An 18,878-nucleotide genomic window follows, 5' to 3' on the forward strand; every position below is an offset into this window, starting at 1 on the left:
GAAGTCTCCAGCTATTAGGAGTCCAAAGTGTCAGGGAAGAGAGAGAAGTCAATGCAGGTAAACACAAGGTGCTATGGGAGAAGAGAGAAGCTACAGCTAACATGGCAAGAAGTGTACTGGGAGGTGGCAATACCTAAACTGTACCATGAAAAATTATTAAAATGAAACACAGAGGATAAAAAAAGCATTTCCAGTGCAAAACAGACTTGACAGGACATGTCTAGGTAATCTATAAGTAGTTCAATATGGTTAGAAGTGACTAGACATTAGGCTGGTGTTGTAGGTGGAGACCAGGAAATGGAAGGCCTAGGTACCCAGGCAAAAACGCTTGAATCAGGCGCCTGGGTGGCTCAGTGGGTTAAGCCGCTGCCTTCGGCTCAGGTCATGATCTCGGGGCCCTGGGGTCGAGTCCCACATCGGGCTCTCTGCTCAGCGGGGGGCCTGCTTCCCTTCCTCTCCCTCTGCCTGCCTCTCTGCCTACTTGTGATCTCTGTCAAATAAATAAATAAAATCTTTAAAAAAAAAAAAAAGCACTTGAATCTTATCTCAGAGGCAGAGGAAAAATGTTAAGGTTCTGAAAATGAGTAATCTTTGGCCTTAAGACAGTTTTAGTAGTAGTTCGGAGTTTTAGGGAAGAAATGAGACTAGCTGGGGGGCTAATAACAGTAAACTAAATTAAGTAAGACCTGTAGCTAAAAAAATGAAGGTGGGGGGCACTTGTGGTTCAGTCAGTTAAACGTCCAATTCTTGATTTTGGCGGCTCTGGTCATGATCTCAGGGTGGTGAGACTGAGCCCCACATTGGGCTCCATGTTGGTCATGGAGCCTACTTAAGATTCTCTCCCTCTACCCCTCCCAACCCCACCTCTCTAAAAAAAGAAAGAAAGAAAGAAAAAAGAAAAAGGAAGGTGGGAAAAAAGAAAAGGTATCATCAGCACTTGCTGACTAGGTTGAGAAGAAATGATGATACCACGGTTTCTGCATAATTAATAGGACAATGGTTATCATTCAATAACAGGTAATGAAAGTCAAAACAGTTTTAGGAAAATGATGCATTATTTTGGATATGTACGCTCTAAATTCTAGGACTAAGTTCTGGTACATCTCCAGTAACATGAAAAACATACACACAAGATCAGTAGTTGCAATATTATTAAAGTGCAATATTAAAAACAACTTAAATGGCCAAGTATAGAATACTGGATAAAAACCTATAGACTATCGACCTAATGTGTAAAAAAAGCTTTAAAAAGAACAGGGAATTTCTCTGTGAAATCAAAACAAAACCAAAATCAGTACAAAAGAGCACACATGGCATAACAGTATTATATAGTATACCACTTTTTGTGTCAGAAAGGGGAGATAAGAACATGTACATGTATCTCCTTATATCTTCAATAAGATAACTAAGATAAACCAAAAGCTAATGACAGTGGAAAGGTAAAAAAAGTAATAGGACTAGACTTCTGCGAACACCTTCTGAGTAAAGCCTCAACGCTTTTAGCTTACCTAAAGTTTTTCTTTTTCTCTTACCTAAATCAAATATTATTGTGATTATAAAATGGGGGTTTTTGAATTCTGAACCATGCTAATGTTTTATATATTCCAAAAATAAAATTAAATCAACAAGGATGGGGGAGGGAAATAAAACTGTGAACACAACAGAAATACATAAATGCAACTGAATAGGGGAGCCTGGGTGGCTCAGTGGGTTAAAGTCTCTGCCTTTGGCTCAGGTTATAATCTCAGGGTCCTGGAATCGAGCTCCACATTGCACTCTCTGCTCAGCAGGGAGCCTGCTTCCACCTCTCTCTCTGCCTGTCTCTGTGCCTACTTGTGATCTACTTGTCAAATAAATAAATAAATAAATCTTTAATTTTAAAAAAATTAGTAAATAGAATCACATAAGTAAACAAAACAGTTTTCTTAGCTTCAATGTAACAGAGAGGTAAATTAAGGATGAATTAAGTAAAGACCACTGAATTCAGCCATTAGGAGATTGGTGGTGACAAGAGTTTCATTGAAATAGTAGAGTCATTAAGTCAAAATAGAGTGAATGAAAAAAATAATAAAACATGACTTCTCAAGAAATTCAGCTAAGAAAGCAAAGAGGGTAGACGCTATCGAAAGACTTTGTGTGAAAGAAGGATCTGTTTTACTAAATATGGAAAAAGCACCAATATACGTAAACAAAAAAAGAAGTCAGAAAAGAGGATGGAAAAACAGAAAGAAGTGACAAAGACCCCTACCAGGCAGAAAGGGATGGGATCCAAAACATAAGCAGAGGGCTTAACCTTGAAAAGGAGGAGGACTACATCTCCTACTAAACACTGGAGAGAAAGAAGTAAAGACAAGTAAAAATGCAGATTAATATGGTATGAGGGGTAGGGATCAGAACAGCAAGTGGAAGGAAATCACATGTGACAGCCTCAAATAGGAAGAAGCAGTGTACTAAAGAGTTAAGAGGGACTGATAACAGTTATAGAAAATGAAAGTTGTCTGGTAACATGGAAAAAAAAAGTTGGTGGGGCACCTGGGTGGCTCAGTCTGTTAAGTGTCTGCCTTCAGCACAGGTCATGATTCCAGGGTCCTGGGATCGAGCCCCACATTGAGCAGGGAGCCTGCCTCTCCGTCTCCCTCTGCCTAACACTCTCCCTGCTTGTGCCCTCTTTATCTCTCTCTGTCAAATAAATTAAAAAATCTTTAAAAAAAAGAGAGAGAGAGAAACAGCTGATGAATACTTAGGGTCCAAATGATTTGGGTACTATTAATTTGTCCTAGCAGCAATCTATAAGCTTATGTGATTTCTGCCAGCAATGTTCAGTAGCTGAGATAAAAGAATAAAAGAGTATGAACAACTGAACTATTAGGAGTAGGACTTTCCTAAAAATAAGGTCAATGGGGCTAGCAAGAACTAAAACGGCAGATCATGCTGATTACACCAGATTCAGAATAAAGTGAAATAAGAAGGGGGTCAAGAACTTTAGCAAAAAAAACCCAAAACGGTCAAAGAACTAAAAGGTTGAGAGCCAAAGACCAACCATTGTGAGAATAAAGAAGTGAGAAAGTTATTGTTCTATTATAGTCCAACACTTCAGAGGTGGAGAATACAGCCATGGGGGCTGGTAAAGTGGAATGGAGGTGAAAGCTGATAGAGTTGAGATCAGGGAATTAGAAGGCTAGGCTACTGATTACTTATTTAATATAAGGACAGCAAAGATATACAGGATGACAAGGCTTAGGAGCGAGAAAAAAGAATGATAAATACTGAGGGAGGTTTCAACCTCAAAGTAGAAAGGATTCTGACCACAAGATAGAAAAAAAAATTGTAAGAATAAGCTTAACAATTCTTTCCTTGAATTATATGGTAAGCAGAGTGAGAGGGAGAGAACACATTTGCCTCAAATCCTAAATCTTAGTATCTAGCATAATGCCTGGCACATTACCAGTTCTCAACTGATTCAATAAAAGAAGGAATGAAACAAGTATGATCAATCTGTTAACCACAAGCCTTTAGCCAAACAGTCTAAAATTTACAGTGTGGGCTAAACTAATGCCATGGGCAACAGTACTTTGCTTCCAGGGTACATCTTTGTTGCAACTGGTAGGAAAGAGAGTCTTTTCCTCAACATTTCACCCTGAGAAAATACCCAAGTAGTACCATTCTTGTAAAAAAAAAAAAAAATCCCAGAATAACTGAAAAATTCAGACAAACTGTCCAGATGTAAACACCATTTAAGATAAAGAGACATGTGGTTCTACTCTGATTTCATCTTCAAGGCTGGAAAAAGACATGTTCTTACTACATACCGAGTTCAAGAGGGTTAATAATAATAAAATCAGAATAAAGAAGCTCGAAGGCAGCAATCTGTCATCTTATCTAGTTAGGAATTAAAATTCTGGACTTAACCCTAGCACCTCTTCACTTTCATTATTTATACTGTGAGCTTGTTTTCAGGGACAGCAAGGAAAACATGAAACAGCATCTGACTTTCTAGCCACGCTTGGGGAAAGAAAAACCCTGAGACTGGGAAGGAGTGGTAACTAAGCACATGGAGAGGCAATCAAGTTAGGTCTTAGATATAAGTCTATGGATTTCCCAGTACTCTGTGCCTATCCACCATCAGTAGAAAAACAACACCCTCTTCTTTTCATTTAAGGTGCCCATGCCAGAAACATATTTGACTTAAGACAGAACTGTGACTAATTATGGTCAGCCTTGATTATAAAATATATCAAAAGGAATAAATTAACCTAAGAATCTTGACCAGTATTTCTTTCAACATTTCTAGGACAAGCATTATTATATTATCTCCATCATTAATCTCAAATGATTCCAATGGGAAAGCCAGACAGCAGATTAATACTGACTTATTGATATAGAAAGTGAAGTTCAGAATATCTAAACTGCTTCTTTTAAGACAATCACCAGGGGTGATTTCAGCTGGCTCCGTCAGAACAGCATGTGACTCTTAATCTTGGGTCATGAGTTCAAGCCCTACGTTGGGTGTAGAGATTACCTGAATAAACAAACAAACAAAAAAAAAAAAGACAGTCACCAATAAAGTTGTGGTCATATTTGTTCCTCAGCTTTTAAATTAATAAGTCACGTATATTGCTTAAGTAAAAATTAGGAAGATAAAGACTGAAGTATTACAAACCCTGTAATTTTTGTTAAAAGTCGTTTTGATTGTCTCTTAATACAGTTTTCTACTAAGACTTGTTTTAAGACAGTGTGATCTTCTCAGAAATTAATCCCAAACAAAAAGAACAAGAAACCAAACACACATAACCCATTTTCAATAAAACTAGGAAATGCATTTAACTCCACACATCAGGAGGTAAAGAAAACAGAGTGGTTTAAAGCAATGGTACATGACTCAGTGGAGTAGAATATGATCAAACCTAAATGCCTGCACAGAGAACTCAAAAGAAGTTGATTCCATCTATAGAACCCTAGTAGGTTCAAAAATTGGAGACAAAAATAAAAAGCAAGAAAGGAAAAAAAAAGTCATTAGGGACTGCAGAAGGCAGAAGGTAGAGGACTAAAAATAGGCAGATTACTAACACTTGGAAAGGTGTACTCTCCAAGAAAAAAAAAAAGAGTGAAATATCAGATACAGAGTGAAGTGCTAAAGGAAAAACTTGACTTCAGTGAAGGTCTGCGTATTGGAAGGTTAAGATCTTCATCTCTTCTCTCCCATCCAGCTCCAGGATGCTTTTTCTATGCAAAAGAATAGAGGATCTTTGTCAGCACCAACTGACTACAGAAAATGATATCTGGAGGTTCTCAGTCAATTGCCAGCTAACCACATGCCTTCCTACACAGATGGAACTTATGATCAGCTTTTCAGATTTTCACTCTTAAATATGAACAATCAGTAAAGGACACCAGGCATCTAAAGAAGACCTTTGACATGGAAGAAAGAGACTAAATCAAACTTAAAGCAAACAGGAACTTAGAAAAGAGATCTAATGCCTAGAAAAAAAGGACATTTCAAAGAATTATCATTAATACCCTCAGAGGAATAAGATAAGATAATGTACTCATAAAACAGTTGCTATAAAAAGAAAAAGTCAGTTAAGTGTCTACCTTCAGCTTGGGTTATGACCTCAGGGTCCTGGGACTAAGCCCATGTCAGGCTCCCTGCTCGGCTAAGAGTCTGCTTCTCCCTCTCCCTCTGATATCTGCCCCACTTGTGCTCCATCTCAAATAAATAGAAAATCTTTTTAAAAAAATAAATAAATAAGAGGGAAAAAATGGCAAAGCTCTGGGGAACCACAAATATTACAGCTTAAAAAAAATCAGTAAAAGGATTAGAAAACAAATTTCTAGAAAAATCTCAGAAAGTAAACAAAAAGACAAAGAAGCGGACAAATGGAAAAGATAAGAAAAACAGATGATCAGTCCAGGAGGTCCAATATCCAACTAACTATAAACCCAAGAAGAGAAAACAGTAGAGGGGGAAATTATCAGAGATCATATAAGAAAATTTCCCACAGATTGAAGGACTGGAACTCTCAAGATTCAAAGAGTAAAAATAAAGAAAATAATAAGAATCAAAGGAAGATAAATACACCACTGTAGAAAATTCAGAACAGAAACTAAAGAAAATTTTAGATATTTTAAAAGAAAAATAGATCTCTAGGGACACCTGTGTGGCTCAGTGCATTATGTGCCTGCCTTTGGCTCAGGTCATGATCCCAGGGTCCTGGAACTGAGTCCCACATCTGGCTCCTTGCTCAGCGGGGAACCTGCTTTTCCCTCTACCTGCCTCTTCCCCTGCTTGTGCTCTCTTCCCCAGCCCTGACAAATAAATAAATAAAGTCTTTTCTTTTTTAAAGATGTTAAATATACAAATAAATAAATAAATAAGAAAAATAGATCTCTAAAGAAATGGGAATTGGGGGTGCCTGGGGGGCTCAGACAGTTAAGTGTCTGCCTTTGGCTCAGGAAGCCACTGGTAGATGGTCACCACAAGAGGGAACAAGGGAATTAACAATGATAAAGGAAGATATGGGATCCAGGACACAAAGACTCTAACACTGATGAAGCCAAGGGGATTCCAAGGATTGTGACCAAAGTCCAATAATGGCAGCTATGCCTCCAGAACTACCAATACAGGCAGGAATGGGGGACAGAAGGTTTTGATGGTATATCTACAGGAAAATAAATGGAACTGATAGACAACCTAGTAAGTGGGACCATAGAACACTGACCTAAACAGAGTTGTTGGAAGGCATGAGAAGACAACAGTAGACTCAAAGAAAATGAAGCAAAATCAGAATATTGGGAGAAGGGAGGAAGAAGTAAAAGAGAATAGAGTGGAAATCAATACATATTTCTAAAACTGCTGTATTAAGTGACAGCAGAACTTGCCTATTACTTAGAAATGGAGACCAGAACAAAGAGCTAAAAGAGTTACCTCAGAGGAAAATTAAAAGAGCTCTCCTCTCCATGTTCACTAAGCAGAAAACACGAATACCAATAATGAAACATACCTCACATTCTAAGAGGACTTGTAGTATTGTGTTATAGATTTTCTTGACTGAGAATTTTAGGCCAAAATGTGGATTTTATAGCAGTTAACAATAAAGTTGGGGAGGGATGCCTGGCTGGCTCAGTGGGGCATGCAATTCTTGATCTCAGGGTCATGGAATTCACCCCCTATGCTGGGCATGGAGCTACTTAAAAAAAAAAAGAAGAAGAAGAAGAAGAAGAAAAAGGACCAAAAAGGAGGAAAGGAATCACCTTTTTAAGCACCTTCATGGCAAATATCTTCCCAGTATTTGCTCCTGTTACTTTTCGTACTTGAAAAACCTGGATAAAAAATAAAAAAGTGTTAGTTACTAAAAGCTAAACTAGGTTAGTCACACTCCCTTAATTCCTATTTATAGAAAACAGATACAACAGTTTATATTCTTATAAAAACTAGTAACAGGGCGCCTGGGTGGCTCAGTGGGTTAAGCCGCTGCCTTCGGCTCAGGTCATGATCTCAGGGTCCTGGGATCGAGTCCCGCATCGGGCTCTCTGCTCAGCAGGGAGCCTGCTTCCTCCTCTCTCTCTGCCTGCCTCTCTGCCTACTTGTGATCTCTCTCTGTCAAATAAATAAATAAAATCTTTAAAAAAAAATAAAAAAAAAAAAAAAAAAAAAAAAAAAAAAAAAAAAAAAATAAAAACTAGTAACACAAAGACTGTGCAAAAATGATAAGCTGAAAGAGCAGACTATATTAAAGCTTTAGTAATGAAATCTGTGAAACATGGGACTGTTCTATTTGGTCTGCTGACATCTGGTGGCCAAGTCGGTCAGTGATCATCTAATAATGAACAATCTATATAACTTTATACACAAAATCCAAGTTTGCTTGGAAAAAGCTATAATCAGGGTTCTCAGAGGCAGAATACCAAAAGTAAAAATTATAAATTATTTTGTAAATTTCTTCTAGGAGTGCCACTGTTCTTGCTTCACATAAAACTTTAATAATAGTTGACAGGAATTACTGTTTACCTATTCCTTCAAATGGCTAACTATATAAAACTTTATCATGCAATAGCTAAAACAATGTGAGACTCAAAGTGCATGTGTTCCACATTCAAGATGATTAGAACAGGGCGCCTGGGTGGCTCAGTGGGTTAAGCCGCTGCTTTCGGCTCAGGTCATGATCTCAGGGTCCTGGGATCGAGTCCCACATCGGGCTCTCTGCTCAGCAGGGAGCCTGCTTCCTCCTCTCTCTCTGCCTGCCTCTCTGCCTACTTGTGATCTCTCTCTGTCAAATAAATAAATAAAATCTTTAAAAAAAAAAAAAAAAAAAAAAGATGATTAGAACAAATCAGAATGTGTCCTTAAGCCTAAGAAGAAACTACAAATGTCATGCAATGAAAAAATTAACACTACACGGTAGCATAAATAGTTCTTAAACTTAACTACTAAAATGTTATCCAAATTCTACCTTTTTTTTTTTTTTTTTTTTTTTTAAAGATTTTATTTATTTTTCAGAGACAGAGGGAGAGAGCGCGAGCGAGCACAGGCAGACAGAGAGGCAGGCAGAGGCAGAGGGAGAAGCAGGCTCCCTGCCGAGCAAGGAGCCCGATGCGGGACTCGATCCCAGGACCCTGGGATCATGACCTGAGCCGAAGGCAGCTGCTTAACCAACCGAGCCACCCAGGCGTCCCCAAATTCTACCTTTTGATAAAGAATAGCTAGGTATAAATTTTCCTGGGCAGCACACATAAAGATAAGGTCATAAGTTAGAAAGACGTGGGCAAAATATGAAGCTAAGCAGTTCTCTTTCTTTTTCTTCTCCCTTAGATTCTTCAGCTTCCCTAACTCTAAACCTCGAAATACTGCAAGTCAAAGAAAACCAATTCAGATTTAGATCTCAGTAACATTTAGCAATATGCCATGCCCATTAAAAGTAAGGAATGGTTTGTTTTTTAAGAGGATACCTATAGAAGATACCCTTTAATCAAAAGAAGGAAGGATTCCTCTAATAACAGACTTTGACTGGCAACGTTGTCTATTTATTTATTCAACAAATATTGACTGAGTGCCTATTATGTGTCAGTCTTTTATGTTTATGTTGGGAGGAAGAGAACTTCTGTACATCCTCCAAATAGTATCAGATTAAGCGATCATATCCTTTGCTGACAGCTAGCGAGGACTGCTGAACGAGTATATACAGGGCGGGGGGTTATGGGGGGTAGAGAACAAAAAAAATCAAACAAGATGGGAACAGGGAGGGAGACAAACCATAAGAGATTCTTTATCTCACAAAACAAACTGAGGGTTGCTGGGGGTGGGGGAATAGGGATAGGGTGGCTGGTTTATGGACATTGGGGAGTGTATGTGCTATGATGAGTGCTGTGAAATGTGTAAGCCTGATGATTCACAGACCTGTACCCCTCGGGCAAGTAATACATTATATGTTAATAAAAATTTAAAAAAAAATTAACCTATCCCCCAACCAAAAATTAACCTACCCAAACAGACAACAGCTCTTATTTCAAAAATACTTCCTACCTTTCCATAGCCCCCTTTACCAAGTACCCGAAGTAGCTCAAAACATTCTGGTCTGATTTTTTCTGGCCCTCTGTTCACACTAGTTTCCGAAATTTCAAATTTCTCACAATGTTCCATGCCACTGAGAAGAAAATTAAAACCAAAAGTAAATTCTCAAAAAGTTAAATTACCTTCAGTTTACTATAATTTAATACAAATAAGTAAAAAGGAAAAGGTACATAACAAATTTACTATCTGGACTCTCAATAAACTAATGATTCAATGACAAGGTAAGTCAAGATTAGGATGACTTGATAATTGCTTATCTGCTTGTTTACAGAATATGCTACTTATTTTTTGAAACACTGAGCACCCCCAAACTAAGATAAATTAGAACAAGTTTATTGAGCAAGTTGACAAAGGAAAAAAGTCTTCTGGCTATTCATATTTAGTTCATTCAAAATGTCTATGAGACTAGGTATTATCCAACTTCATTTAGCAACTTCAGAAAATCTGGGAACTTTGTAAAAGTACCCGATTAGTTCAAGTCTTTATGCTACAAAAATTCTTGCTAAGAGAATGTATCCATGCACCTTTCCATATCTACTATTGGCTTGCTTTAAAGACTCCAAAAGTGGCATTTAAGTGGCAATTTGTTCCTTCAATGCTTTTTATATGAGAGATCTTGGTCTACCCCCAACCCATGGTTTTTACTTAAGTTTGGGGTATAGAGCAGATTAATCACCATTTTCACTTAACAGAGTTTGCCTAAGATGGCTTGAGATCTCTGTATGAATGACATATTACAAGTAGAACAAAAAACATTTGACTTTGAAGGCATTTCTAAAAATTTTATTGTTAAGAAAGAAAAGTTGACTCTATTAACCTAGTAAAAATTTCTAACCCATTCAGACTCATATTCAGTCTAGTGTTAATCAGAATTAATATCTTTCTCTTAAAATCTATATATGATCTCAAAACCTGGATATATTACTATATTAGAGCTAAACTCAATAAACCAAGTTTACATATATGACTAGATAATTAAGAACAGATTACTGGAATCACATGATGGCTACAAACTAGAACTTATAAAACCTACTTGTAAAGAAAGACAGCACAATGAAATCTTTTCATATAAACTTACAGTTCATATGGTCCAACTCCCCCATGGTCCATGCTTTCATTTAACTGACCCTGAAAAATACGTTAAAGTTGTAAAAATAAATAATCTCATAAACATAAAATCAAAATATGTAATGCTTCACCCTACTACTAAAAGAGAAATGAATGAAATAAACCAGCTTAAAAACTCTCTATACTTTAATAACAGGCAAATGTCATGATGAACAAAATAAGGTACACCGTACCACAGGGATTTCATTTTTAGTTTTCTATGACAATTACGCTACTGATGCTACTCAATAATGATCTACAAAAAAAACTGGATGATAGCTCCTTTAAAAATTACATTTATTCAAAAGATAAATTTTGTGTATTGTGAAACTAAAGACATCAGATTTTAAGTATGAATTACTAAATCAAATTATTTACATAAAGTGCTACTCTGATATGATATGATACACAAGACTAACATAACATGTAACTACAACCTAACTAAGCCTATAGTAACCACAACCAGTCCAAGACACTATGCTGTATGATGTGGCTGATCAAAGCAAAATAATTAAGAATCACCCTCAAATTGTCAAGAGTCATGCCAGCCGAACATTTATTCTGACCACAGTATAGATCTAAATAAAAGACATTCCAAGTTCATGGATCTGATGACTTAATACTGTTTAAAATGGTTATACTAGCCAAACTGGTACATAGGTTCAACACAATCCTATCAAAATCCCAGGTTTCTTTCTTACAGAAATTGACAAGCTCACTATAAAACTCATACAGAAATGCAAGGGACCCAAAATAGCTAGAACAATCTTGAAAAAAGGAGAACAAAGTCGGAGAACTGACATTTCCTTATTTTAAAATGTATTTACAACAAAGCAACACCAACGAAGGCAATGAGATACTGGGAAAAGGACAGACATATAGATGAATGAAATAGAAATGAGTCCAGAAATAAACCCTTACATTATGGTTAACTAATTTTTGACAACGAGCCAAGACAATTCAATGGGAAAGAGACAGTCTTTCAATAAATGGTCCTGGAACATTTGGATATCCACATGCAAAAAAATTACTTCAGTTCTCTACTTCACACCATATTCCACCACACTAAAAAATTAACTTAAAATTCATCACAGGCCTGGGGTGCCTGGCTAGCACAGCTGGTTGGATGTCAGACTCTTGGTTTCTGCTCTGTAGTTATCTCAGGGTCATGGGATTGAGCCCTACATCAGGCTCCACACTTAGCATGGAGTCTGCTAGGCATTCTCTCTCCCTCTCCCTCTGTCCCTTGACGTTCCATGTACATACTCTCTCTCAAATAAATAAGTAAACCTTTAAAAAAAAATTGATCACAGGCCTAAATATAAGAGCTAAAACTACAAAACTCCTACAAGAAACCTAGAGTAATTCTTCATGATCTTGGGATAGGCAATGATTTCTTAAGACACATCACCAAGGTGCGCCTGAGTGGCTCAGTCAATTAAGCATCTGCCTTTGCTTAGTCCTGATCCCAGGGTCCTGGGATAGAGCTCCATGTCAGGCTTCCTGCTCAACAGGGAGTCCGCTTGTCCCTCTGTCCCTGCCCCCACTTGTGCGCGCGCTCTCTCTCTCTCTCTCAAATAAATAAATAAAATCTTTAAAAAAGACACATCACCGGGGCGCCTGGGTGGCTCAGTGGGTTAAGTCGCTGCCTTCGGCTCGGGTCATGATCTCAGGGCCCTGGGATCGAGTCCCACAGGGAGCCTGTTTCCCTCTCTCTCTCTCTGCCTGCCTCTCTGTCTACTGTGATCGCTCTCTGTCAAATAAAAAAAAAAAGACACATCACCAAAAGCACAAATGACTCAAGGAAAAAAAAACCAATAAACTGGACTTATTCAAAATGTAAAACTTTTGCACTTCAAAAGTTAAGAAAGTGAAAAGAAAACCCACAGAGTAAGAATATATAAAGAACTTCTACAACTCAAAAATTTAAAAATAACCCAATTTTTAAAAAGTATGTTAGAATCTGAACAGGTATTTCTCCAAACAAGATACACAAATGGTCAATAAGCACCTGAAAAGATGTTCAACATCATCAGCCATTACAGAAATGCAAATGCAAATCAAAATCACACTGAGATAACCCTTCATATCCACAGGATGGCTATAATTAAAAAGACAGAAAAGTAAGTTGGGCAAGAAGGAGAGAAATTAGAACCCTGGTAAACTACTGTCAGGAATATAAAATGGTACAACCTCTTTAATAGTTCGGCAGTTTCTTGAAAAATTAAACGTAGACTTAACATATAACCCTGCAAATCTCCTCATAGGTATCTACCCAAGAAAAATAAAAATATATGTTCCATAAAGAGTTGGGTACAAATGTTCTTAGCAGCATTATTCACAACAGTCAAAAACTGAACAACTGGGCGCCTGGGTGGCTCAGTGGGTTAAGCCGCTGCCTTCGGCTCAGGTCATGATCTCAGGGTCCTGGGATCGAGTCCCGCATCGGGCTCTCTGCTCAGCAGGGAGCCTGCTTCCCTCTCTCTCCTCTCTCTGCCTGCCTCTCCGACTACTTGTGATTTCTCTCTGTCAAATAAATAAATAAAAAAAATAAAATAAATAAAAAAAAAAAAACTGAACAACTGCAATGAGTATCAACTGGTGAACTCATAAATAAAATGTGGTTGACACATACAATGGAATACAACTTGGTTCTATGTACATACTATGACATAGCTGATCTTCAAAAACGTCAAGTTATGTGAAAGAAGCCAGACACAAAGTCCACATACTGAATGATTCAATTTATATGGAATGTCCAGAAAAAGCAAATTTACAGAGATGGAAAGTAGACCCCTGGTTACCTAGGGATAGAGGTGGCAGTAGTGACTCTAAATGGGCCCAGTTTCTTTTAAGGCAATAAAAATGTTTTAAAACTAAATTGCAGTGGTGGTTGTACAACTCTATAAATACACTAAAAGTCACAGAATTGCCAAAAAAAAAAAAAAAAACCCTGGGCAGTAGAAATTCAGTTATGAATATTATAAAATATAGCTTTAAAGTAAGTATTCTTGAATACAGTCTGGTTATGAGTCTTTCAATTTATATAAAAGGATATCCCTTAATTGGGCTCTCAATAATGATGTTTTTTTAAGTGCTGAATCACTAAATTGTATACCTAAAACTAATATTACACTGTAGGCTGACTAACTGGAATTTAAGTATTTTTTAAAAACGGTAAGTTTTTAAGTTTTTATTGAACATTTTAGAATAATTTATAAAATGTTTAGTTGAACATAACTTCCTTCAAAGGAACCAGTACAGGGGCGCCTGGGTGGCTCAGTGGGTTAAAGCCTCTGCTTTCAGCTCAGGTAATGGTCTCAGGGTCCTGGGATCAAGCCCTACATCAGGCTCTCTGCTCAGCAGGGAGGCTGCTTCCTCCTCTCTCTCTTCTGCCTGCCTCTCTGCCTACTTGTGATCTCTGTTTGTCAAATAAATAAATAAAACCTTAAAAAAAAAAAAAGGTACCAGTACACATTCAAGCTACACAAAGAAAACTGATAGTATTCTTAAACAAAGGATGCTTAAATGTCCCCCAAAAACTATAAGTTTTCAGCCAAAATTTACTCATGGTGTGAACAAGTCAGGATGAAGGCTAATACTAGGCATGTAAGTTTCAATGTTAGACTGAGCTAAATGAATGAGGCAATACCAAGGGGAAAAAAATTCTTGCAGTTTCAACTTGATACAGTTTCTTTTGTGGGGGGGTAGGAGTAGTTATAGTTAAAGGTTTTTTTGGTCTCCAGTGCTTCACATATAATGGCTTCACTTTAAAGACAAAAGACTAACTTCTCTCAAATGTGATAAAAGTAGTAATACATAATTGTTTTTACTTTAATGTTAGTTTACTTAATTTTAAATTAAAGACCACAGGGTAGTTAACATTAAACCATGACTTTGAAGCCACCTAGAAAGATATGGCCTGCGGCTATATATCATTTCCGAAGCCAGCCAGGCCTGTATTACCACCTCCATCTGTGTTTATAACTTCCTACCGTTACCTTCTGGAGCAGAAACATTTGAGGCACAATGCTTTTCTGTGGCCCACGTGACCGACAGAAAAGTCTCACACCTGAAGCATCAGGCTAACATTATATAATACATACACAATTCTTTCATAGGAAACTTTTCAGTTAGATTTTTTTTCCCTCCGCTTTAAGCTTTATGACTTTTTATGACTTAATGCTTTTCTTCATGTGCTACTATGATTGACAACATGAATCCTGCTCACCTAAGGAACTATTCAAGGTATGTTTCAAACCATCCACCAAACTATTGCCCAAGTTTTAAGTTAAAATTGTATATAAATTCAACTTAATATGCCTAAGATCCCAATCAAAGAGAGAACATTTCGTAAAAATGTAAATAAGTTGTTACACAATGGGTGAAATATCCTTAATCCAGATATCCATTATACCGTTTATCCACTTGCCTGCTTGTCACAGACATTTCATTATAAAATAAGATTCAGAAAATCAATGAATTGGGAGAAAAGGAGTAAACCTTGCTCAAAATCTTGAGCTACTTAAAACTGCTTTATAATGCCTATTATAATGCAGGATAACTACTGATGTTTTTCTGTAATTTTTCGTAACAGTGAATATTTGCTTTAGCACTACATTTTTCAAAGCACTAAAAAATTTTAAACTTTTTGCTCAATAAAAATCTGATATCCCAATCTGAAACTCATGCAGTAAGCTTCTGTGACTACTTCAAATTTTGAATTAGTAGAGTAAAAATTAAGGATTAGTACTGTTTTTGTGTCTCTATAGAAAACAGAAGTTTACAACATCTTCATAATCTAATGAAACTCTCTAGAGGAAAACTTTCCCTTAGTTTCAACTCACTCTCCCCAAATTATACCACCATCATGAAAAACAAAAAAAAAGATCCAAACCCACCCATCCAGCCCCCTCCCAAAAAACGCTCTTACCCATTGCTTTTTAATATAGTCTTTTGAGGTATTCAATCAGGGTCTTTTCTTAGTTAAGAGACATTCAGCTTTATCCATAAATGCTTTCATTTACTGTCCTCATGAAGACATCCTTTACTCACTAAAGAATTAACTATGCTGTATAAACATATATATTGGTTAATATAAATTTAGCTAGTGTAACATATCTAAAAAGGCATATAGCTCTAACTAGGACCAATAATTTAAAAAACCCTACAGTTTCAAAAATGCAGCACCTCTGGTATAACTGCATTTATCAAGTCTCTAGGCAAAAACGAGGGTAAACTTGAACGTTTGGTTTTTTGACAATGAGTAAGACTGACAGCTGTATTTCCATGAACAAGCTAACTGCTTAATATGCCAGAATGTTTTAAGAGGACAATATTTTATATACTTTAACTCACATAATCCTCATCTTACAGAGAAGAAAATAGTGTCAGATTAAGCAATTTATTCTAAATCATACAATCATAAATCATACAGCCACCTGGGTGGCTCAGTCAGTTAAGCGCCTGCCTTTAGCTCAGGTCATGATTCCAGAGTCCTGGGACAGAGCCCCATATCAGGCTCCCTGCTTGGCGAGCCTGCTTCTCCCTCTCCCTCTGTCTGGTGCTCTGCCTGCTTGTGCTGTCTCTCTCTCTCTCTCAAGTAAGTAAAATCTTAAAAAAAAAAAAAAAAAAAAAAAAGCCACACAGTCAGTGACAATGCCTAGAGGGATTTGAATTAACTTTTAACCCACCACAAAGAGGTACAGAATGAACAAGACAAGTAAATGCAATGAAAAAGCTGTGCAATGAAGCCTGCAGGCTGAATGGAATCAGAAGACACTACTAGTTAACTACTAGTTATCTATGTAGTCTTGAGCAATCACCTCTCTGGTTTATGCCTCAGTTTCCTTGCTATACAATGATGAAGTGGGGCTTCTCTGAGACCAATGTTTTAAAAGCTTGTGTACTAAGTGTTGCATATTCACGACTACCCAGATTTTCCAAGATTCTAAACTTCTCTTGTTTTTCAGAATTTTTAGATTTTGTTTTAGAGAAACCTGGATGTCACTGCATTTCCTCAAGTGGCCAACCCAATCCCATTCTCAACTCTTTTCACTTGTCTACCTTGAGGAATCTCTTGGAATAACACATTCAAAAGAAATATTTTCAACTCCAAAAGCATTGCTAAGTAAGATATATTCTACTGAAGGCTCTTCCTCAAAATCCTCTTTACCTTTGCTTTTTCTCCAAAGTTCCCCTCCCCAGGGTAGTGGTCATATTTCTTTCTCTTTCATATTTCTACCAATCTCTCTGGCCTCCTCTTCCACACTCTCTCAAAACCTGTTTGCTTGTACCCAACAAAATGAATGTACAGGAGCAGGCCAAAACACATCTCAAGGAGATCCCATTTCGTAACAGAAATCTAAATACAGTGTTTTACTTTCAACTGCTTTAACATCTCCTGAATTACCCAGTTTCCCCCTTGCCCCGCTCCAAAGCCGCTGCCATATGGAGCCAATATAATTAATGACAGTATGCAATACATAGTGAAAGTAATTCCATATCTGTTTCAAATTGTATGTCGTGTACCTGGAATTCTGCAGGCAAACATACTAAAAAGTATACAACTAAATACCCACCTTACAAACTGTGATTTTTATTTAGACTCATTTCATTATGAAAAAACAATTTATTTCAGCCCACTTAGTTTCTTACAATGTTCAAAGCTCTTTTTTTTTAATAGCATCTCAATCTTTTGGCAACAAGCAGGGCACAACTTACTTTCCAGGAGAGGAAAATCAGGTGAGGAAAAGGGAAGTCTCTTACATAGAGCAAATATCTGACACCAGTCCTTAACTCATGTGCTCACCTAGACAGTGGGATTTAAAATCTAAATTATCATGAGGTTACCAGGAGTGATCATTTGCCCAGAATCAGTGACTTAGTATGACAACAGTATTTTTGAACTTCAAGTGCAATTTGTGATTTTTCAATAACTTTATCTTGAAAAAATAATGGTATTCCATAAAGAATAACAAACTATTAAGACAGCAAAGGTAAAACCAAGCTATGCATTAGGAAAAAACAATTCTAAATTTAGTACCCTAAATTACAGCAAGGAAAGCCCTCACACCACCATTCACAAGTCTCAGTACAAGCAATTTATTTTTGGCAAGCCAAATCACAGCTGTCAACGCTGGTTTTTTTCCACCCCCAAATTACACAAAGTATTTTGAAAAAATGTAGACATCTTCAACTAGGGGGAAAGTTACAAATGCCGTGTGCCATTATAAATGCTTTAAGAAAAGGAAAAAAAAAAGTCACACGGAAGAGGGTGTTTAAAAAAAAAAAAAAGCAAACAAACAAACCCTGGAAGATGCAGCAGAGCCCCCTTGCTCCCGAAATAAAACTCCTGGTGGCTGTAACAGCAGCGGCAGCGCTACTCCCGACAGAAGTTTTCAGCTGTCACTTCTAACAGCTGAGCGCTTCCTAGGAGAGAAGCGACAGGCCGAGAAGAGAGGTGGTTGTGGGAGGTCTGAAGATTTAATACTTGAAAACTTACACTCGAAGGGAAACCCTTCCGCACTTCACCTGCACTTAAGGGACACCCAGAAAGCGCAGTCCCCCTCCCCCCAACACGCGCTTACACCACTCGCGCCCCGCCACACTCAAGTTCAAGAGCTAGAGGAATCGACCACGCGCCCTTTCTCGTTCCCTCCACAAATAGACTGCTCCGGGCTGCGCTGATCTAGGGCTACAGGCGCAACCTGCGGCTACAGGCGCGACCTGCACCTGCGAGCCCCAAAGCGGCCTCACACCTAGGGCCAGGTCCGCCCCACCCGCTCCCCTGCCTCGGACCGCGCGGCGCCTACGCTCCTCCTGGAGACTACTCGCGTACCCCCTTCCCCGGGTCTCCGAGCTCTCCGACGCGCCGGGCTTCCAGGGCCCGCGCCGCCGCCCTGGCCCTGTCACCTCGGGCCCCCCGGGACCCCGGGCCTCACCCCCTCCTCCAGCTCATCCTCAGAGCCCGCGTCCTCTGGCTGGTCCAGGTCTATGTCAAATACTCCTGCCATGTCCTCAGCTTCCCTGTCTCGGAAGTCCGGCGCTGGATAAAAGCCGTCCCGCCTCCGTCGTCGCCTCATGGGCCCGGACCCGCCGCAGCCACCGCCGCTGCTGCCGCCATCACCGGCTGCTTGGGCTCAGTGCGTCTGCGCCTAGGCCCTAGACTGGCTCCTCAAGTTCAGCGGTAGAGCATGCGTAC

The 18,878-nt window shown here is 38.3% G+C and overlaps 1 protein-coding gene across 15 annotated transcripts in view; it reads right to left on the reverse strand.

Annotated features, from left to right (window-relative positions):
• The window catches only part of RPS6KB1 (ribosomal protein S6 kinase B1), a 43,570-nt gene extending 24,708 nt beyond the window's left edge, over window positions 1–18,862 (reverse strand). For 3 of the 15 annotated variants that reach the window (XR_004280897.1, XM_032322843.1, XM_032322846.1), the window contains exons 1-4: window positions 18,619–18,860; window positions 10,647–10,696; window positions 9,521–9,641; window positions 7,252–7,320 (exon numbers count right to left, since the gene is read on the reverse strand). Coding sequence is in view for 13 of the 15 variants with exons in the window: in XM_032322843.1 (XP_032178734.1) it covers window positions 7,252–7,320; window positions 9,521–9,641; window positions 10,647–10,696; window positions 18,619–18,759 (381 nt within the window). In the remaining 2 variants the exon portion in view is untranslated. Of the gene's footprint in view, window positions 1–7,251; window positions 7,321–9,520; window positions 9,642–10,092; window positions 10,156–10,646; window positions 10,697–17,985; window positions 18,097–18,618 lie in introns of those variants that run through there. The other 12 variants (XM_032322838.1, XM_032322837.1, XM_032322836.1 and 9 more) reach the window with 9 other exon arrangements.
• Window positions 18,863–18,878: the final 16 nt, after the last annotated feature.

The sequence above is a fragment of the Mustela erminea genome, chromosome 18 (genome assembly GCF_009829155.1).
Source record: "Mustela erminea isolate mMusErm1 chromosome 18, mMusErm1.Pri, whole genome shotgun sequence".
Classification (NCBI taxonomy): Eukaryota; Metazoa; Chordata; class Mammalia; order Carnivora; family Mustelidae; genus Mustela; species Mustela erminea.